Source organism: Acanthochromis polyacanthus, chromosome 18 (assembly GCF_021347895.1).
Source record: "Acanthochromis polyacanthus isolate Apoly-LR-REF ecotype Palm Island chromosome 18, KAUST_Apoly_ChrSc, whole genome shotgun sequence".
In the NCBI taxonomy this organism is placed as follows: domain Eukaryota; kingdom Metazoa; phylum Chordata; class Actinopteri; family Pomacentridae; genus Acanthochromis; species Acanthochromis polyacanthus.
The window spans coordinates 35068945-35091078 of record NC_067130.1 but is presented as its reverse complement, the minus strand read 5'-3'; the positions used below and the strand labels follow the sequence as shown (position 1 = coordinate 35091078).

Below are 22134 nucleotides of genomic sequence, written 5' to 3'. Positions count from 1 at the left end.
AACGGTGTTAAGAGATCAGAGAATTTTTTATAGAACTCTGCTGTGATTCCATCACTGCCAGGTGATTTGTTGCTTTTCAAATGATTTATAGCATCCACAACTTCCTGTGATGTAATCAGAGAGTCACACATTAATGCATCACTGTTGCTTATTTTATTGAGATTTGTCAAAAAGGGAGTAAATGTGGACATGGTATCTTCATTATATCTAGATTTATACAAATTTGAGTAGTACTCATAACAAAATGGAGAGATTTCTGGTTTATTAGTTGTAATGTTTCCTTCTATATTTAACTGTAGATTTGAACTGAATTTTGCTTGAGATTTTTCCAGCTTAAAAAAGTAAGCTGTCATATGCTCTCCTTGCTCTAACCATTTCTGTCTGGATCTTATGAAAGCTCCTTCAGCTTTTGTCTTATAAATTTCATCTAATTTGTTTTGTAAGTCTAAAAACCTTAAATTTTGTTGTTTGCTTAAAGTTCCTGGAGGTAAACTTGAAAGAGCTGTGATTCCAGAAATGACTTCCTCTTCAAATAGACGCTTCCATTCAGCTTGACGACTACCACATCTTCTTAAATATTTTGAAATGTCATATTTCAGAAGCTCCCAGTTACAGCTGTAAATATTCTCTTTTTGAGCTTTGTCCCAGTAAATTTGAACAAGTTTTTCTATTTCTGTTTTGACACACTTGTGATTAAGCAGTGAGCTGTTCATTTCCCAGTAGCTGGATTTACCCAAATTGCTCTCATCAGGGACAAAATTGATCTTCATGGATAAAGCTTTGTGGTCCGTTAGAGGCGTGGTCAGAATGTGAACTCCTATTTTTTCTTTTTCTAAAGAGTTATCGGTAAGCCAAAAGTCTATACGCGATTGTCTGGATCCATCTTTATTGGACCATGTGTACTTTTTATCATTAGGAAATTTGCTTCTCCAAATATCTTACAAACAAACCTACTGATTAATAATTGTAATTTTGAAATGGATTTTAAAGGTTGAGCAGGAGGCCACCGATCAACGCTTGGATCCATCACGACACTGAAGTCGCCTATTAGTACATTACTGCCAGGAAATTTAGTGGTAAACAACAGTTTCTCTTCTATGATATCAAGTAGTTGATTGTTCTCTGAGTTGGAGTTAAATCCGTAAATATTTATTAATAGGCAAATATATCATTCATTTTAACAATAAGAATTACAAAGTGACGCTGAGCATCACAATCCGTGTGTAGGACATTTACCTTTAAAGTTGTTTTTCAAACAACACACCCCAGCAGAACATTCAGTACCATGAGAGAACCAAAGATCATTCCCCCACTGAGCTTTCCAGAAACTGACATCTTTGGCAAGTGAATGAGACTCCTGGAAAAAACCAGTCAGTACTTTGTTGCTTAGCAAACAAAAATAAGGCTTTACGTTTGACATTGTTTCTGGCATTCAGTGAAAGAACAGACAAAGACATGAACAAAACACAAAGTAAAAACTAACCTTTTAGACTGATTTTAGACTTAGTTCTTAACCTAGGTCGACAGCAAACGCAGCCACACAAATTTAACAACTTTTTTGTGTGTGAAATAAGTCACTTTTAAAGAAGCTCCATAGAAACAGAGCACGAGAACAAAGTTTATTATTACATGTTCGGTTTTCTGTTTTGTCAAGTGTTTACCAGATGATGACAGGACGTCCTCTGTGTGAGCAGTCTCACAAAAGCATCACAAGTCAGGAATGATGATTTCGCCCTCTCCTTTGATGAAAGCTCTGGCACCGGAGTAGTAAGCCACCTTCCCCTCGTCACGAGCCTTTTTCACAGACGGGTACAGTCGCTGTCTTCTTTCTCGGTCACCTTGAGAGAAATCCAGCTTGAACTGCAAACCATGCTCCTGTAGATATCTTGAGGTCTTCGCCGCTTCCCAAACAGCTTCTCTTCACTCACGCGACATGAAATGGAAGATGATAGGCCTGGGTCTCCCTGGAGCAGCGCCTCCCGCCTCTTCATGTCCAGCCGGTGAGCAGCATCTATGCCACGGACAAATTCATCTTTCATTGCTGGGACGACCATTTGGCATGTCTTTATCACGATTTGTCGGACATTTTCTTGCTCAGATTCACGTACACCAAAAAGCTTTAGGTTGCACTTCCTTGAGCAAGATTCAAGCTCGTCTACTCTTCTTTGCAAAACGTTTACTGGCTGCTCCAGCGACTCGACTCGTCTCCATTTTCATGCTCACAGCTTTGAGATCGCCCGCCATGGCATCCACCTTGTCGTTGAGGCCAGCAATCTTCCACTCAATGTTGTCCGCTCTATTATTAATCAGATCGGACAGTCGAGTGTAATTCTCATCCTTGGAAGCCCTGGAGGTGATTCTTGAGTCTTTCTTTTGGGAACGGGCGGCTTACTTGGGGACAGGGGTAGCGGCGGGAATTCCTCTTCCATGTTGTTCGGGTCCAGAGTGTAGTCGTGGCCGCTAGAAGCTAGTCCGACTGAGCCCGGTCCTGTAAGCTCCGCTCCAGCCGTATGCTCACGCTTCTTCACCATGGTTGTGACAGCAGAAGTGATAAAAATGTATCAGAAAACCGTAGCAAAACGTAGGGCAAAAGTTTTCACGAGTTTTAAGCAAAGTCTTGTGCAGCGCGTTGCAAAGTTAGACCGTCTACAGCGCCATCTTGACACGCCCCCCCATGGTTCCTCAGATGTTGTTGTTCTAACAGAACAGTAGAACAATGTGTGACCTCATTCCTGCTGCTCCACTCGCTGCTCTGCTATTGGTCAGTTCCTGATGGTGTCCCAGATAGAGACTTCCTGTTGTCCTCTGATTGGCTGCATCATGAATGAACAGACTTCTCCCCCACTTAATGGAGCTGATTGATCACTGATCACACACACACACACACACACACACACACTGTTACATACACCCACAGACTGTGTGTTGGATGAGGGTCATGTGACCTCAGGTGCTCCTCAGGTAAACTGTATGCAAATGAGCTGCTGCTTTCACTGCACCTGATTTGCATGACAGGCTATGATGTAATGTCAGGTCACATGACCAGCTGACCTGATGACGTACAACTCAGACACACAAAGACACACAAACGACACAAAGAAACACAAACGACACAAAGAAACACAAACAACACAAAGACACACAAACCATTTCAATGTAGGACTGTTTCTGGGCTCAGTTTGACTGCAAGGAGGCTGGTTCTGATGGTTCCTCCTGGTTCTCATGGTTCCTCCTGGTTCTGATAGTTCCTCCGAGTTCTCATCAGGGAGGCTGGTTCTAAAGGCCGGTTCTGTGTCTTGCTGGTGTTTTTCTTCACAGTAACTCTGCTGTGGGCCGTCTGGTTCCGACTGAGCATGCTCAGATATCAACTGGTTTATTAATGAGATAATTAAAATTTTTAATCTGACAACTCTAATTAAGGCTCTATTATTTCTAGTTTCCTATTTGTGCAGCAGCATTTCATTAGAATGAATGGTTTAATAGATGAATAAATAAATTAATTAACAGATTAATTATTGGATTTATTAATGAATTAATAGATGAACAGATGATTGTACTGACTAATGGTTCTTGCTGGTTCCAGTTCACCCGGGTGTGGATCCCCGACCCAGATGAGGTGTGGAGAGCAGCAGAGATCAGCAGAGACTACAAGGAGGGAGAATCGGTTCTACATCTGCAGCTGGAGGATGAAACGGTATGTACATCTGGATCAGAGAACATCTGGAACGTTCTACAGTAGTTCAGCACCTGGATGTGTTTCTGTTAATTAACTAGAGAACAGAGAGAACCCGGTCTCTAGATGGTCCTGGTACCGGTTCTGACCAAACACCAACATTACAGGGACCCAGAAAGACCTTAAAGGGTTAAACCACAACCACATCTATACATCCCATAGTACTGCTGATCAGCTGCTCTAACATGGATTTTAAAGGTTTGGATCTGTTTTCTTGTAACTTCAGTAAATGTTTAGCTGATCTAAGACAAGGTTTGAATGTTTGAAGCAGTTTTTCAGAGAATCGAGTCTTTTCAGGCATTTTTAACGAGTTGTTTTCATTCTGGACAAAGTTCAAGTCCCTTTGGAAAAGCTTTCATGTTTTTTGGACAGATGTTAGGGACTTTGGACAAAGTAGGAGTCACTCTGGGAAGGTTTTGGTGTGCTTTGAATAAGATTCAACCATTTTGGATCATTTTGAAGTTCTGATGAAGTTCTGAGGCTCATAAATGACGGAAAAAGCCCAGGGTTAGGGTTTATCCCTCTGGAAATATTCCCAGGATGAAGGTAGAACTCTGATCATAGGTGAAGTTACTGGAGATGAAGAACCAGATGTTCTGAAGAGGTCAGGGAAGAACTTTTTGGTTGATTTTTTTTTTTTTTTTGCCGAATTTGAGTTTTTATTGCAATTTCACCTGTTTTGTGGTAATTGGACTCTTTTTTGGGGGTGATTTGGGGTGTTTTCCTATGATATTTAAACATCTCAATGTAGTTTTGGCACTTTTTGGGCTGATTTTGTTTCCTTTTGACTGGAGGCAATAAAGGACAACATCCACTGGAGAAAGTTCTTGAACTTTCTCCAGTGGATGTTCTAGGGGACGTTCTCCTCTTTGGACTTCAGAGACCTGGAACTCTGGAGGTATTCACAGGATGAAGGTAGAACTCTGATCATTGATAAAGGAAATATAGAACTGATGTATTGATGGTGTATTGATCTTGTATTGATCCAGCCTCTGGTGTACCCGGTCGGTCCGAAGGACAATCCTCTCCCGTTCCTTCGGAATCCAGACATCCTGGTTGGAGAGAACGATCTGACGGCTCTCAGCTACCTTCATGAACCTGCCGTTCTTCACAACCTGCGGGTTCGGTTCCTGGAGTCCAACCACATCTACACCTACTGTGGTAACTTAACCCTAAGCCCTAAACCCTACTAACCCCTAAACCCTACTAACCCCTAAACCCTAAACCCTACTAACCCCTAACCCCTAAACCCTACTAACCCCTAAACCCTACTAAACCCTACTAACCCCTAAACCCTACTAAACCCTACTAACCCCTAAACCCTACTAAACCCTACTAAACCCTAAACCCTACTAAACCCTACTAACCCCTACTAAACCCTACTAACCCCTAAACCCTACTAAACCCTACTAACCCCTAAACCCTACTAAACAAAACCCACATCTACACCTACTGTGGTCAGTGATCCATTACTACTGCCTGATCAGTTCCTCATTATTTGTTTATGGTGTTCACATGCAATCCATTTTTTTAACATGTATTTTTTTCTTTACCTCATTAATCTGAAATTTTCCTGTTTATTTCTTTTCTCATCCATTTATGAAATTATTTTCTTTACCTTCTTTTTTATTCTCTTGAGTTACTGTTTGTGTGTTTATTATAATTTGTCCTTACCTTTCTTTCTTTATGTATTTAGTTCATTAGTAATTTTTAAATTTTAACTCCCATTAACATGTTCCCATTTATTTACTGTATTTCTTATTATTTTTGATCCAAATTCATTTCTATCATCATTTAATTGTTTTATCCAGGTATATATTTCAGTTCCTGTCTTAATTTTTCTGTTATGTCTGTATTTAGCTGAAGCTTTTCTTCTTTGTTTTGTTATTATTATTATTATTATTATTATTATATTCTTTCAACTTCTCATTTATTTCATCAATCGTTTAATCCTTTTTATATTAAACCTTTAAGAGTTTGTTAGGAATTAGTGGATCTTTAGAATATATATTTTTTGCTTTAACGTCTTTATTATTGAATATTTGTTAAACTTCATTTCTTTTATTTGGTGTTAATGGTTTAATTCAAGCTGTATTCTTCTTCTGTTGTATTGATTATTGCTGTCTGGATTTAGCGTGTTATTGAGCTGTTCTTCCTGATGTATTTCCTCTTCATATTTTGAGCTTTATTTAGTGTTTATCAGGATAATAATAAGAGTAGTGTTAATAGTAATAATGATTAGTGCTGTTTGCTGTCAGGAATCGTTCTGGTCGCCATCAATCCGTACGAGCAGCTGCAGATCTACGGTGAGGAGGTGATCAACGCCTACAGCGGCCAGAACATGGGAGACATGGACCCTCACATCTTTGCTGTGGCTGAGGAGGCCTACAAGCAGATGGCCAGGTACAGCCGATCGATCAGCTGATTATTGATCCACCACAATCAATAACAGAAACAGGAGGAGACAAATAGAATCAAAGAGATAAAGTCTGAGTGTCTGTGAAGATTCTCAGTCATCCAGGAAATAGGAATCAGAGGAGCCTCAGGAGAAACAAAGAAGAAGAAGAAGACTCTTGGATGAAGATGAAACATCTTCAAGAAACCACAGGAGAAGTCCAGCTGGTTTCTCCTGAAGCTCCTCTGATAAAGTCTGAATGTTTTAAGAATAAAACTGAAATATTTCAGAACTCAAATCAGGAGTTTTTAATAAAATAAAGACAAAACATTAAAGGCATAAAAGTCACTATTGTTTAGATTCTTCTTATTCATCTTCATCTTCATCTTCTTCTTTTTCTCCTCCTCCTCCGGTGTGCTGTAGAGATGAGAGGAACCAGTCCATTATCGTAAGTGGAGAGTCTGGAGCAGGAAAGACGGTTTCTGCTAAATACGCCATGAGGTTCTTCGCCACGGTGGGCGGATCGGCCAACGACACCAGCGTGGAGGAGAAAGTTCTGGCCTCCAGCCCTATCATGGAGGTGGGATCCAGATGTTCCAGCTTCATCCAGATGAGCTGATCTTCACTGAGGAGCAGAACACATTTTATTGTCTAATCTGAAACTGGCTGAAGCTCCACCACATTCTGACACCACTTTCTGTTTTTAACTGATTGAACTGGACATTTCCCAGCGTCCTACAACCAGAAGATGTTTTTATTTGTTACCAGCCAGCAGACGTACGTAGTTTATGATCTGCTACCGTTTAGTTAGCCTAATGAATCAGTCTCTGATCATACATTCATCAGTTTCATTATTTAATTAAGACCTGGAGATCTTCAGCTCCACCGTAGACTTTAGTTCATGACACTCCTGTTTCCATGGAGACCAATGGGCGTCCAGCCAGCAGGGGGCGCTGCTGATTTAACTTCATCTTTCTTCCTCCAGGCCATTGGAAACGCTAAAACTACTCGGAACGACAACAGCAGCCGCTTTGGGAAGTACATCCAGATCGGATTTAGCCGCCACTACCACATCATCGGAGCCAACATGAGGACCTACCTGCTGGAGAAGTCTCGCGTTGTGTTCCAGGTGAGTCCCACCTGTCCAGGCTCTGCTGTTTCCCTCTGTGTGGTCTGACTGAAGGCTTTCACTGTTTGTGTCTCAGGCTGAAGACGAGAGGAACTACCACATCTTCTACCAGCTGTGTGCTTCAGCCTCTTTACCAGAGTTCAAGGAACTCAGCCTCAGTGAGTCTGCTCAGAACTGCACCTTATCTGGAGAACGTCCACCACAGACCAGAAGAACCTAGATGAACTCCTTAGTATGATATAAAACCCCAAAATACCTGCAAACACACCTGAACGGCTGCAGGTCTCAAGTTCAGAACAGAGAAAACTGACACCATGTAGGGTTACAATTACTGAAATGATCAGGCTCTTTGGGGTGGCTGTGGCTCAGTTGGTAGAGCGGGTCGTCCAATGATCGAGGTGTAGGTGGTTCGATTCCCGCTTTGACCTAGTCATGTGCTATTGTGTCCTTGGGCAAGACACTTAACCCGCCTTGCCTCCAGTGCTGCTCTCACACTGGTGTATGAATGCGTGTGAATGTTGGTGGTGGTCGGAGGGGCCGTAGGAGCGGATTGGCGCCTACGGCGCCCCAGGGCAGCTCCGGCTACAAATGTAGTTTACCACCAGTGAGTGAATGAATAATGGATCCATTGTGAAGTGCTTTGAGTGCCCACAAAAGCGCTTTATAAATCAAATACAGTATTATTATTATTTAAGCATCAAACGATTAGCCATTAGCACCAACAACCATTAGCCATTAGCACCAGAAACCATTAGTACCACCAACCATTAGCACCAGCAACCATTAGCCATTAGCACCAACAACAATTAGCACCAGCAACCATTAGCCATTAGCACCAACAACCATTAGCACCAGCAACCATTAGCCATCAGCACCAGCAACCATTAGCCATTAGCACCACCAACTATTAGCACAACAACCATTAGCACCAGCAACCATCATCACCAGCAACCTTTAGCGATTAGCACCGACAACCATTAGTACCAGCAACCATCATCACAAGCAACCAGTAGACATCAGCACCAGCAACCATTAGCCATCAGCACCACCAACCATTGGCCATTAGCACCACCAACCATTGGCCATTAGCACCAACAACAATTAACACCTCCAACCATTAACCATTATGTTGGTCCATGACTGTAGCTTCAAGCCCAGAGGAACAGACCAATGAGCAGAACCTAACCGCTGACATTCTGTTCTCCTCTTCAGCCAGCGCTCAAGATTTCACCTACACGTCTTTAGGAGAGAACATCTTCATCGAGGGTGTCAACGATGCCGAGGACTTCAAGAAGACCAGAGAAGCTTTTAACCTGCTTGGTGAGAACAAACTGAAGCAACCAGGAGCTCCTCAGTGTGGTCATCCTGGAGTTATCTTCTCCTGGACTTATCTCCTCCTGGGTGGAACTAAAGTCTGTCTGTCTGTCTGTCTGCAGGTATAAAGGACAGCAGTCAGATCAGTATCTTTAAGGTCATGGCCTCCATCCTCCACCTGGGGAACATTGAGATATTCTCTGAGAGGGATGGGGAGTCCTGCCACATCTCGGTAGGTTGCTAGAAGGTCTCAGCTGAAGGTCTATCTCCAGGATCTGACGCTCTGTTTTTGTTGCAGAAGAACGACCCTCACCTGCAGAGCTTCTGCTGGCTGCTGGGGGTGGAGCTTCAGCAGATGGAGCACTGGCTCTGCCACCGGAAGTTGTCCACCACCTCTGAGACCTACGTGAAGAACATGTCTGCCCGGCAGGCCGCTAACGCCCGCGACGCGCTCGCCAAGCACATCTATGCTCGCATGTTTGACTGGATCGTGGAGCACATTAACCTGGCACTGCAGACGTCCTCCAAGCAGCACTCCTTCATCGGAGTCCTGGACATCTACGGGTACCAAGACACGCCTTCTTGACCTGTCTCACCTGTCAGTGTGTTTTACAGATGTCCCAATCATTTTTTTTCTGCCTCTGATCTGATCTGAGTCATTTCGTTTATCTTACCTGCTGATCTCGTTTTCTCTGATAATATCTCCTTCATGTATCATAGACCAGCTGTAGTTCCTGGCTGTTCCACCAGGTGGAGCCTCTTCCTTTTCAATACTGTAGAGACCAGAGGAGGCGTCACTCAGACTACAGTTCATGTTAAAGCAGAGGGCATTGTGGGAGCACCATGACAAAGACTTCTGAGAAGGTTCATGACCTGAAATGGTCTAAATTTTAATTTTAGGATCGTCAGGAGAAACCAGCCAGACTTTTCTGGAAGAATGTCTTCCAGAGAAGTCTGGCTGGTTGCAGCAACGAGCACCGTTACAAAGACTCCTGAGGAAGATAATGGACCACACAGTCGTTAGATCAAGTTAAACCAGAGAAACTTCACACCACAGTGGATCTAAGAACAGACTACCTTCAGGTTCCTGAGCAGTTAACAATCAGCTGATCAGCGGGTGGAACTGAAAACATCTTCAGTTTCTTCTGCTTATGTGAATGTCTGCAGGTTTGAGACGTTTGAGGTGAACAGCTTCGAGCAGTTCTGCATCAACTACGCCAACGAGAAGCTCCAGCAGCAGTTCAACTCGGTGAGTCTTCTGAGAACAGTCACCTCCTGTCTGAGAAGATCTGAACATGTTGTTTTTGTGGAGAAGGTGCGAAGATGTCATTGTATCTCCTCAGCATGTTTTTAAGCTGGAGCAGGAGGAGTACATGAAGGAGCAGATCCCCTGGACTCTGATCGACTTCTATGATAACCAGCCCTGCATCGACCTGATCGAGGCCCGACTCGGCATCCTGGACCTGCTGGATGAAGAGTGTAAAGTAAGACTCAGACCTTTTTAGAAAATTGTAGAAGTTTGAAGTTAAACCGTCCATCTTCTATCCACCGCTTTATCCTCACTGGGGTCGCGGGGGGTGCTGGAGTCTATCCCAGCTGACTCGGGCGAAGGCAGGGGACACCCTGGACAGGTCACCAGTCTGTCACAGGACTACATATACAGACACACAATCACACTCACTGTTACGACCCCGAAAGGCACCAAACATATTTAAAGAAGGGACACAGGAAACAAAAGTAAGGGATCAAATAAAGAACTTTATTGTTAGGTTTAAACTGCTTCTTCGTTCTGAAAAGAGATGGTTTCATTAATAAATGTTATATCTTAAATTATCAGAACAGAAGAACAAAAGATCCCTTAACCACCCGTGCCCCAAAACAAAAAGAAAACCCAAAATTCAAACGAAAGATGGCCCAGGAGCGCCAGCCAAACATAACAAAAGGATGTGGTCCCTGGCCAACTGCTACGCAGTCGTAGGAGCGGTTTCCACGTCCAAACTAAGGAAAAATAACCCCAACTAAACCCATTAAAGCAAAACACGAAAACATGGCTACTGGTCACCCCTGGGCAAAACAAACAAAGTGCAAAGAAAAGACAAAAGGCTAACCAGCTAGCATCGGCATGGCCAGAGCCAAGCAGCAAGACCTTCAGGCAAGGAGCACACCAGGTGTGACGAGCTCCGCACCTGCAGTGAGTGAGGAGGGAATGAGAGAGAGGCAGCCACCAGGCGAGGCGAAGCGAGGCTCGGCTCTCCATGGCCTGGGAACAACCCCCTTTTAAAGGGCAGCTGTGCTAGTTAAATTATGTGCCCCCAAGCACATAACACTCACATTCACACCTACGGGCAATTTAGAGTCATCAATTAACCTCAGCATATTTTTGGACTGTGGGAGGAAGCCGGAGTACCCGGAGAAAACCCACACATGCACAGGAAGAACATGCAAACTCCATGCAGAAAGATCCCAGGCCCAGACCGGGATTTGAACCGGGGATCTTCTTGCTGCAAGGCGAACATGCTAACCACTAAACCACTGTGCAGCCTGAAGTTAAACCAAGTTTTGGAAAAAAAACTCACAAGATTTAACACTACAAATGTTGAAATGAATCGTTGTGTCATCCAGTTATGTTCTACGCTGCAACTACAGTAGAGGTGTTGGAACCCTGTCTCTACATGGTCCTGGTTCCTGTTCTGACCAACCATCTACCAACATTAAAGTTCACCCAGAAGGACCTCTTAAAGGTTCCTCTGGTGGATTATCAGAAACAGAAACACATCCAGAGAACCGATGATTGTTTGTAGGACTATAAACTGTTCACACTAGGATACATCCCATAATACTGATGATCACTAGGATACATCCCATAATACTGGTGATCACTAGGATACATCCCATAATACTGGTGATCACTAGGATACATCCCATAATACTGATAATCACAGCATCCAGTGTCTGAACCTAAAGTCCTGTATTTGTTCCAGATGTGGAGCAGGCAGGAGGACAGATGTGTCATTTAGGTTCCAGTCTGGATAAAATTAACGCTGCTGTTGGGTTCTAGGTTCCAAAGGGGACGGACCAGAACTGGGCCCAGAAGCTCTACAAGCAGCACTCCAGCAGCGCCCACTTCCAGAAACCTCGAATGTCCAACACGTCCTTCATCATCATCCACTTTGCTGACAAGGTGAGCAGCTGGAGAACATTGCAGCTGTTGGATACATGCTGAAATACTACAGAGTACACATGGGCAGTACAGCCGGGTAGTACAAGTACTGTAAATGAAACAACATCTACGTTTAGGTTCTAAGTGTCAGAACACCTCCAGGAATCTGTTTGACTCATCAGAGACTCCTGCAGCAAACTTCTCTGAACTGAGCTGCTAAAGGTTCCTCCAGGAACCACCCAGCAGGCAGGGTTCCTTCAGTGTCCCCTGAGTTCCTTGAGTTCTCCTGATACTCTCGAACAGAACCTTACTGGTCAGATAAGCAGAACAATAGATCCAAACGATTGTGTTGGTGCTTCAGAGTGTCAAATGTTTCTGTAAAGAAGGTTCATCTCAGACTACAGTTAGATCAGAGCATTGTGGGAGTTTAGCTAGTGAAGGGGCACCATGACAAAGACTTCTGAGGAGGTTCATGACCTGAAATGTTCCACCATTAATCACCGGGACCTGGATGGGTTTAGCAGCAACGGGCACCATGACAAAGACTTCTTAATGCCTCCAGCTACAGCAAAGACAGGATTGATCTAAGGGTTGTCAGATAGTGATCAGTTCTAAAGTACCCCAATCAGGAACTCTCTAATGCCGATCCTTCAGACAGATGTGGGGTTGGAGGGGCGGTTAGGTAGACAGATACCTGGAGAACCGGTTCCTCAGGGCTCAGTGCTGCTCATGTTCCACCTCCTGTTTCTATGTGAGGAAAATGAGTTCTGTTAGTTGATTTCAAACTAAATCTAAGTCGTCCTCACAGGTGGAGTATCAGTGCGACGGCTTCCTGGAAAAGAACCGAGACACCGTCTATGAGGAGCAGATCAACATCCTGAAGGCCAGCCAGGTACCGACCAGAACTAGAACCAGAACCAGAGCTGAACTGATCACTCGTCTTTCATTGATTAGTTATTGATTATTCTGAATGTATCACTAATGAGCTTTCTGCTACTGATGGTTTTAGTTCCCCCTCCGCTCTTCATACATCAAACATCTATCTTCACACCTTTGTTGGGATGGAATAGGTGATAGGAGTTCTTTCAGAAACTCATAGAACCTTGTTACACGTTTTTTTTTGGGATTGGTCGGCGGATGGGGTCCGGCTCCTTATAGCCGGGGCTGTGCGCTGGGGAGTTCATCTCCATCTACTGGGACGGTGTCGGTGGCTTTCGTGTGCGGTCGGGCTCCGGGGCCTGCGGGTGGGGGCCTGGAGCGGCGCCCGGGGGTCGGGTGGGCTCTGCTGGGACTTGTCTCCCGGTGGGCTGTGGTGCGGGGTCCGCGGGCCTGTTGCTCACTGGGTGCCTCTGGGTTGCAGCTCTGTGCGGGTGGTCCGGGCCCCCCTTGGTCACCCGGATGGTGGTCTTCGCCTCGTCCCTTGGCCCTGGCTCTTCTGGGAGGCGGGGCTTAGGCTTGACCCCACCACCGCATGCCCACATTCTGCCCCGCCTGGCCTTGCTGCGGCCGTATTGTGGGCCCCCTTCCCTGAGGGGGGCCTGGTCCCGGGGGATTGGGCTCCTGGGGGGGCTGGGGGCCCCTGGCCTGCAGTGGGGAGGTGGGGGGCGGCTGGGAGCGGGAGGTAGGGGTGGTTTGGTCCCGGGGGGATGGTTGGTTGGTGGGGGCGGGTGCTGTCTGCGGGGGCCCTCCTCCCCGGACCACCCAGTGTTGTCCTGGGTGCCCTTGGGGGAGACGGATCGGTGCCTCTTGGAGTCCTGGGGCTGTTCCTGGGTCCGGTGGCTTTGGGGGGCCGTGTGGTGGGTCTTGGGTGCCCTGCTGACTCAGGGAGGACCCCTTGCTGTGGTCACCTGGGACATGGGCAGGGACTTGGGTATTTGATGATTAACCCACATGCATGCTGATATGAGTAAGTCTCTCCTGTCCAGACTTACTCTAGAAGTGATTGGTTCTGTCAGAACATGCTGAGTTGGGCATCCTCACACACTTTTTACATCATGTGATGCATGCTCCCTCCTTTTCTCATCCCTATGGGCCTACCACCTCCCCACTATCAAGACCCCACATCTCTGGTGTCCCTGGTTTTCTTACAGCCTTTATTTCCTGTATGGATTTAGCTTAGCACAGCACTTGGACTGCTACCCACAATTAATAACAATACCTGTTTGTCGTCCTCCCCGTCTGTCTTGTTTCGTCCTTTCTGCCACTATTTCCCCTTCTTTCACACTGTGGTGTATCACAGCCCTCTCCTGCAGCTCACATCAGGGGTTTAATAAAGTTTGATTTGATGGAGTAGCCTGAAGGGAGGGCCGGTGAAGGTCACTGGCAGTGATTCACATTTAATATTTCTCACTGCAAAGATAAAAATGCATAGATCTTTTCGATGCTGTCATCGGATACAGTGACCAGCTAGAAAGATAATGCAGACAAGGGGGGGGGGGGGGGAGAAACTCATAGAACCTGCAGGTTCTGGTGCTGTTGTTCTGAAAATGCTATATCTGCTCTGGATGGGGCGTTGGGTTTCTGTGAGCTCTGTGTTCTCTCAGTTCCAGCTCGTAGCCGACCTGTTCCATGAGAAAGACGACGTGCCGACGTCCAAGTCATCTAGAGTGAACGTCCGACCGGCCAAGTCGGTTCCCAAAGTTCCCAACAAGGAGCACAGGAAGACGGTGGGACACCAGGTGGGTTCTCTGTTCCCTCTGCAGGACTCTGAGGAACAACGTTCCTGCTGCTGGTTCTCATGAGGTTCTGTGTTCTCCAGTTCCGCAGCTCTCTTCATCTCCTCATGGAGACTCTGAATGCGACGACGCCTCACTACGTCCGCTGCATCAAACCCAACGACGACAAGGAGGCCTTCTCGTAAGTTCTACTGACCAGCCGGGTTCCTCTGAGCAGGACTCAGTTTTTATTTAAACGTTCCATCAGTTTAGGTTAGAGAACTGCAGGAACCAGCAGCTCAGGTCCAGAACAGATCTACTAACATCTAAACACCTAAACCAGGTCCACCTGCTGCTCAGAGAACTGTAGTTCTAACACAATGCTCAGCCTGAACACGTCTGAGCAGGTGAGTTCTAGAAGCACCTGACAGGAACACAGAATGAAGTCAACAAGGTGTTAGAAATACCAGAATGCCTCCATCCATCAGCTGGAATCAGGAGGAACAGAGAAGAAGTGTCAGCTGTTCATCTCCATCAGTCCTTGAACTGTGACTTTCTGTTTGTTTGGGAAAAATATTTAAAATACCTTCAGTTAGTTCTATTTAATCCAGTTAGTTGTAGTCCACGTCCCATTTATTAATTATCCAAAAACAAACCAGCTGGTGGAGCTAGAAGCAGAACATCCTGTAGCTGATCTAGGAGTGGTTCTGGAGTGGTCCGTAGCAGCTGGAAGGCTAGAACTTTAACCTGACAGCTTTAGAAAGAAATAAACAGAACGACTCTGTTTATCAGCCAAATAAATAACTAAACAAATAAATCAATCAAAAAATAATAAAAATAAATAACTAAATAAACAGAACGGCTCTGTTTATCAGGGGCTGCACAGTGGTTTAGTGGTTACCACTTTGGCCTTGCAGCAAGAAGATCCCCGGTTCAAATCCCGGCCTGGGATCTTTCTGCATGGAGTTTGCATGTTCTCCCTGTGCATGCGTGGGTTTTCTCCGGGTACTCCGGCTTCCTCCCACAGTCCAAAAACATGCTGAGGTTAATTGGTTACTCTAAATTGTCCGTAGGTGTGAATGTGAGTGTGATTGTGTGTCTGTATATGTAGCCCTGTGACAGACTGGTGACCTGTCCAGGGTGTCCCCTGCCTTCACCCGAGTCAGCTGGGATAGACTCCAGCACCCCCCATGACCCTAGTGAGGATAAAGAGGTGTATAGAGGATGGATGGACTCTGTTTATCATCCAGATGCTGGAATCACTAACAGTCATCTACTGCTGGACAAGAACCAGAGCCCTGAAGCAGCTTAAAGTTATAATATTCCAGCAAAATCACCAAAATTCCTGTAAAAATAAATAATTTTCACAATCTTCTGTAAAAATCCTCCAGCGGTTTGAGCCCTCAGATTAGCCGAGTCTGTGCTGACTCCAGGTTTGTTTAATTTTTGCACAAAAGAAGAAAAAACAACCAAAAAGTGACACAAAATGACAACAGAAAATTATACAACTTTGATCGTCCCCTAAAAACTGTTTTCTAAAACCAGAACCTGCTCCTGGTTCTGCTTCTGGTTCTCCTACAGAGGAACATCCAGAGAGTTTCAGATTGAACTGTATGGCGTCATAATTGGGTCAAAAGTCGCGCGCGCGAAACACGTACCCTGCGCAAGCAGAAAAAAAGTCTCCACGGGCGCAAAAAGCACTCTGCGCGCGTGTGGCAATGTCTCCGCGCACGGAGACATTGCTACGCGTCCATGTATGGTGCCATAATTATCTGTGGAGCTCTGATCTACACGTGCGGGGAGAAGACTTTTGACCCTTTGTGGGCGGATACCAGTGCTCGCCACAATCTCCCTATGATTGGCTGTCTGCGACAGCAAGAACTCACCCCCCACGTGGGATGCCACTGTATACAAGAGAGGAAATGACACAGTCCACTGGAGCCCCTTTGATGCTGCTGCCGCTGTTCTGCTGTGCCCATGGACTGCAGCTCCGCCGAACACACACAGAACCGAGCCGTGTCCGCTCCAGTGATTCCAGTGACTCTTAAACTCCCTGTCAGAATCACTGGAGTAGACACGCTGGGCTTCTGGGCCGATTCCGGTCAGTCCACCTGGGTAACTGCCGTTAGCAATGGAGCTAGCTAACATTTAATCGCTGTACTAAAGGCTGACAGCCCCGCAATGGAGCACCGAGACCTCCCGTTTAGAGCCAGAAATACGTGGAGACACTCACTGACCGGCAGTTGGAGATCCGGGCTCGGTTCTGTGTGTGTTCGGCGGAGCTGCAGTCCATGGGCACAGCAGAACAGCGGCAGCAGCATCAAAGGGGCTCCAGTGGACTGTGTCATTTCCTCTCTTGTATACAGTGGCATCCCACGTGGGGGGTGAGTTCTTGCTGTCGCAGACAGCCAATCATAGGGAGGTTGTGGCGAGCACTGGTATCCGCCCACAAAGGGTCAAAAGTCTTCTCCCCGCACGTGTAGATCAGAGCTCCACAGATAATTATGGCACCATACATGGACGCGTAGCAATGTCTCCACCCGTGTAGGAGGCTCCTCGCGCACGGAGACATTGCCACACGCGTGCAGAGTGTTTTTTGCGTCCGTGGTGACTTTTTTCCGCTCGCGCGGGGTACGTGTTTCGCACGCGCGACTTTTGACCCAATTATGACACCACAGACTGAAAATAAATTAAAAGCAGCAGAAACAGAGAACAGAGGATCTAGTAGTTGGAGATCCATCCAGCATGGTGGAACATCTACAGATGATGAGCAGAGAAGAGAGGAAACATTGAGACAGAAGAACATCTACTGGATGAGGAGATGTAGGAGCTTCTGGAGGAATTAACTGGAGGTTTTTGGAAGATGTTTCTAGAAGCTCCTACCATCGCCATGACCTGGATGAGATACGATACGAGATATGAAATACAAAACAACAAAACAACAAAAATGAGACACAAAATGACAACGAAGGAGACACAAACAACAAAAATGAGACACAAAATGACAATGAATGAGACACAAAATGACAACGAATGAGACACAAAATGACAAAAATGAGACACAAAATGACAAAAATGAGACACAAAACAACAAAAATGAGACAAAATGACAACGAATGAGACACAAAATGACAAAAATGAGACACAAAACAACAAAAATGAGACACAAAATGACAATGAATGAAACACAAAATGACAAAAATGAGACACAAAATGACAAAAATGAGACACAAAATGACAACGAATGAGACACAAAATGACAAAATGAGACACAAAACAACAAAAATGAGACAAAATGACAATGAATGAAACACAAAATGACAAAAATGAGACACAAAATGACAACGAATGAGACACAAAACAATAAAAATGAGACACAAAATGACAAAATGGGACACAACATGTAAACAGTAAATTTCAGTTTTGTAGATAACAACCACACGGATGTTTTCCTGATCCGTGTCCTTCTGGAGAAGACCTCGTGGTGTGAGAGATCTTTGTGTTGTGAACCATCTCAGAGGAATGTGTTTTTCTGATCCGTGTCCTCCTGGAGGTGTGTGAGATCTTTGTGCTGTGGGTCGTCTCGGGGTCAGACCTACAGGCCGGTCCTGTTCAGCTCTAACGAGATGATTCGGTCACATGTGGAGCAGATCAGCTGACAGTCATTCTGCAGCGCTGCATCCTGATGAGCAGCAGGAGGATCAGGTAGGAGCAGCTTTAGGAGAACTTAAACACCTTCTACAGACTAGAAGATCCTCAAGCCCTCAGGTAGGGGTCCTCAGAGTCCAGGTGTCTTACGATTCTGCTGCTGTGGTGCTGGTGGTCCAGGAGAGATCTTCAGGAACCTGAAGGTTGGAGCTCTTTCACACGGTTCCTGCTGATGGTTCATGAATCAGGATCTGCTCGCTTCCTTCTAAAGTCCATGAGAAGTTCTTCTGTTTTTGTGGAGCTCACGACCAGATTGTTCTCAGACAGTCTTCATCTCTGTGGACTTGTCTCCTCCTGAGGTCCACCCACAGTGGTGCTGATGTTAGTGAGTAGAGGCTGGTGGAGCAGAGCTGGTGTCCTACTGGGTATAAGGTCTTTGATCCAGCAGCTGTGAGGTTTAGAGACCAGTCTGCTGGAGATGAAGGCAGAGCTAAAGTCTATGAGGAGCTTCCTTAGTAGGTCGGCTGGTTCTGGAGGTAAAATGCGACCTGAAGGCTGAGATCTTCTGTTGGACCAGAACGTTGAAGTGTCCATCAGCAGGTTGATGCTAACGTGATTCTGTCGCTGCAGGTTCGACTCCCGCAGAGCTGTGCAGCAGCTGAGGGCCTGCGGAGTCCTGGAGACCATCCGGATCAGCGCCGCCGGGTATCCATCCAGGTGAGTCCCAGCTCTGGTTCCTCACATCTGTAGGGATCTTCTGAGGATGCAGATCTCCAGCAGCATCATTGTGACCAGTTCACACTTCAGGAAAGATCCAAAAACACAAAGTAGATGAGATCTGTTGAGATGTTCTAAGATGTTTTGAGGTGTGCTAGGATGTTCTGAGATGTTCTAAGATGTTCTGAGATGTTCTAAGATGTTCTGAGATGTTCTAAGATGTTCCGAGATGTTTTAAGATGTTTTGAGGTGTGCTAAGATGTTCTGAGATGTTCTGTTGGACTCACTGACTCACAGATTTGTGCAGATCCGGCCAGATGTTGATGGTTGTGTCTGTAACCTTCATGTCCCTCCAGATGGACGTATCCAGACTTTTTCAACAGGTACCGGGTTCTGATGAAGAAGTCTGACATGATGTCAGCAGATAAGAAGCAGGTGTGCAAGAACCTGCTGGAGATTCTGATCAAGGTGAGACACCTGCAGCATGTTACCGATCACCTCATCATTATTATTATTATTATTATTATTATTATTATTATTATTACTTTTGTTGTTGACAGAAATAATTAGTTATGTACTGTTTGGTTCCAGATGTTATTGATCCTGATGTATTGATCAGTGTTCTTCTCTGTGCGTCTGTCAGGAACCCGACATGTTCCAGTTCGGTAAGACGAAGATCTTCTTCCGGGCCGGACAGGTAGCGTACCTGGAGAAGCTGCGGGCCGATAAGTTCCGCTCAGCCTGCATCAAGATCCAGAAGACGGTCCGCGGCTGGCTGCAGAGGGTCCGCTACCGAAAGATCCGCAGGGCCGCCATCGGCCTGCAGAGATACGGCCGAGGTTACCTGGCCCGCAGGTACCCCACACCTGGTAGACGGGAGGAAACACATCCGACTCACCTGGGATCCAGTCTAACCTGAGGATTTATTTCCAGGTATGCCGAGTTCCTGCGCCGGACTCGAGCCGCCGTCATCCTTCAGAAACAGTTCAGGATGATCAGAGAACGACGGGAATATCTGAGAGTCAGGAGAGCCGTGGTCACCATCCAGGCCTTCAGCAGGGGCATGTTCACCAGGAGGGTCTACTGGGAGGTACACAACAACAACACAACACAACAACAATAACAGTTTAACCCTGAAATGATGGAAACTCAGAGTTTTCCGTTTCACAAAGCGAGGTAACTTAACCCTGAGACAGAGGGGTAACTCTAGCCTGTTTCACAAAGAGGGGTAACTTCAACTCTCGGTCAGTTACCGCAGTAACAGACTCTATGACTCTAACCTGGTCACCAGCAGGTTTATCTGAGAAAACCTCCAGTTTCTCTCCGTCTCCGCCCTCTTTCAGCCACACGCTGTTTCATTTCCTCATTCATTCAGTCAGTAAGCGAGCGAGTTTTGGCGTAGAACAGCTTTTATTAACGATCCAGTGGATAAAGGAGCAGCATTACTGCACAGATCATTAAATATTCGTCGGTAGATTGTTATCAGACCGAGCATAAATGTTCTCGCATTTCCGGACAATTATCGGTTTGAGCGGTACCGTTTCGTAATTGTTTTAAGTCCATAATCTACATAAACAACCTAATCCGTCCTTACATTCACATTACCAACCAGTCATGCTCTCACATCCAGCAGATATTGTGTGTTGCTGCGGTTCTTTGCAAATGAAGTTTTTATATAATGTCAGAGATGCAGAGTAAGACAACTGTATGGAGGACAGTCAGAAAAGTTTTCCTGGCTCTGAAACCACTTTTACCATCATTGTGGACACAAACCTGTCAGAACATCAAGAGTATTCCACAGGATTACAGGTGAATGATGTAGAGATCTGTTAAATTCATTTTAAATCATATTCTGTTAATGACATTGTGCTGCAGCCTCAGACTGGGATTAGTCATTTTAATTTCTTTTAGGATTTCCCAGGGAGTGTTTTTATATTTCATCTTAAGCTTCTCCCCTGTGGGATTTCACCTAAATGAAATAACTTAATAGGCTACCATTCAAACAGTTCTCCCTGTAATATTATTGTGATTTAAACTTACGCATTGATCCGGGCAGCAGTGTTCTCCATTCCGTCTCCCTCTCTTTTGCAGCGGTGTTGCACTTCTTTCTAAAAACGTGTTCAAACTCACCATATGAGCGTGTTAAGATTTCCAGTTCAAAAGTCAGCCCTCCTCTTCCCTGTTGCCATAGTGACTCGTTGAATCGGGGCTCCATTGATGCTGTCTTTTTCAGAGTTGTGGTGCACGCGCTTAACTCCGAGTAAAACTACTCCGAGTTGATTAAACCAACTCAAATCACCTCTTCTGGAACCAGAAGATCTTGGACTAACCAGATCTTTGAGGACCTCTGACCCAGCAGCAGGTCCATGGAGGTCCAGATGTTCCCACCAGCAGACGTTCTGCTCCTCACTGAGCTGAATGTGAGCCGTTGGATGAATGAGATGTTTGTCTTCTGCCTGCAGTTCCTGCTGCACCACAAGGCCATGATCATCCAGAAGAACGTCCGGGGGTGGCTGCAGAGGAGGAAGTTCAGAAGAGCGCGGGATGCTGCCATCACCATCCAGTGTGCCTTCAGACGGATGAGAGCCAAGAGACAGCTGAAGCAGCTGAAGATCGAAGCTCGGTCTGCAGAACACCTGAAGAAGCTCAACACGGGGATGGAGAACAAGATCATCCAGCTGCAGAAGAAGATGGACGAACAGGTGAGCAGATATGGACCTGTTAGTTTCATCACTGGAACCAGGGTTCTCCTGACTGTTTAGAAACAGATCAATGGTTCTACTGAAACTCAGCTGTCCTCACCTGTCCTCACCCGTCCTCACCCGTCTCACCTGTCCTCACCCGTCTCACCTGTCCTCTCCCATATCTCCTGTCCTCACCTGTCCTCACCCGTCTCACCTGTCCTCACCCGTCTCACCTGTCCTCTCCCATCTCACCCGTCTCACCTGTCCTCACCCGTCTCACCTGTCCTCACCCGTCTCACCTGTCCTCACCCGTCTCACCTGTCCTCTCCCATATCTCCTGTCCTCACCTGTCCTCACCCGTCTCACCTGTCCTCACCCGTCTCACCTGTCCTCACCCGTCTCACCTGTCCTCACCCGTCTCACCTGTCCTCTCCATCTCACCCGTCTCACCTGTCCTCACCCGTCTCACCTGTCCCTCTCCCATCTCACCCGTCTCACCCGTCCTCACCCGTCTCACCTGTCCTCTCTCATCTCATCTCTCACCTGTCCTCACCCATCTCACCTGTCCTCACCCGTCTCACCCGTCTCACCTGTCCTCTCCCGTCTCACCTGTCCTCACCCGTCTCACCTGTCCTCACCCGTCTCACCTGTCCTCACCCGTCTCACCCGTCTCACCTGTCCTCTCCCGTCTCACCTGTCC

At 46.1% G+C, this 22134-nt stretch overlaps 1 protein-coding gene across 1 annotated transcript in view; it reads left to right on the top strand.

Moving 5' to 3' along the window:
* The window catches only part of myo5b (myosin VB), a 77313-nt gene that overhangs the window by 11656 nt on the left and 43523 nt on the right, over nt 1-22134 (top strand). Inside the window, 20 exon segments of the mRNA XM_051938411.1 lie at nt 3584-3694; nt 4723-4894; nt 5992-6136; nt 6552-6708; nt 7114-7257; nt 7334-7415; nt 8470-8577; nt 8694-8803; nt 8870-9135; nt 9739-9820; nt 9915-10055; nt 11630-11752; nt 12540-12623; nt 14275-14409; nt 14490-14587; nt 18664-18750; nt 19107-19218; nt 19394-19605; nt 19684-19840; nt 21213-21452. Coding sequence (XP_051794371.1) covers nt 3584-3694; nt 4723-4894; nt 5992-6136; nt 6552-6708; nt 7114-7257; nt 7334-7415; nt 8470-8577; nt 8694-8803; nt 8870-9135; nt 9739-9820; nt 9915-10055; nt 11630-11752; nt 12540-12623; nt 14275-14409; nt 14490-14587; nt 18664-18750; nt 19107-19218; nt 19394-19605; nt 19684-19840; nt 21213-21452 — 2766 coding nt within the window.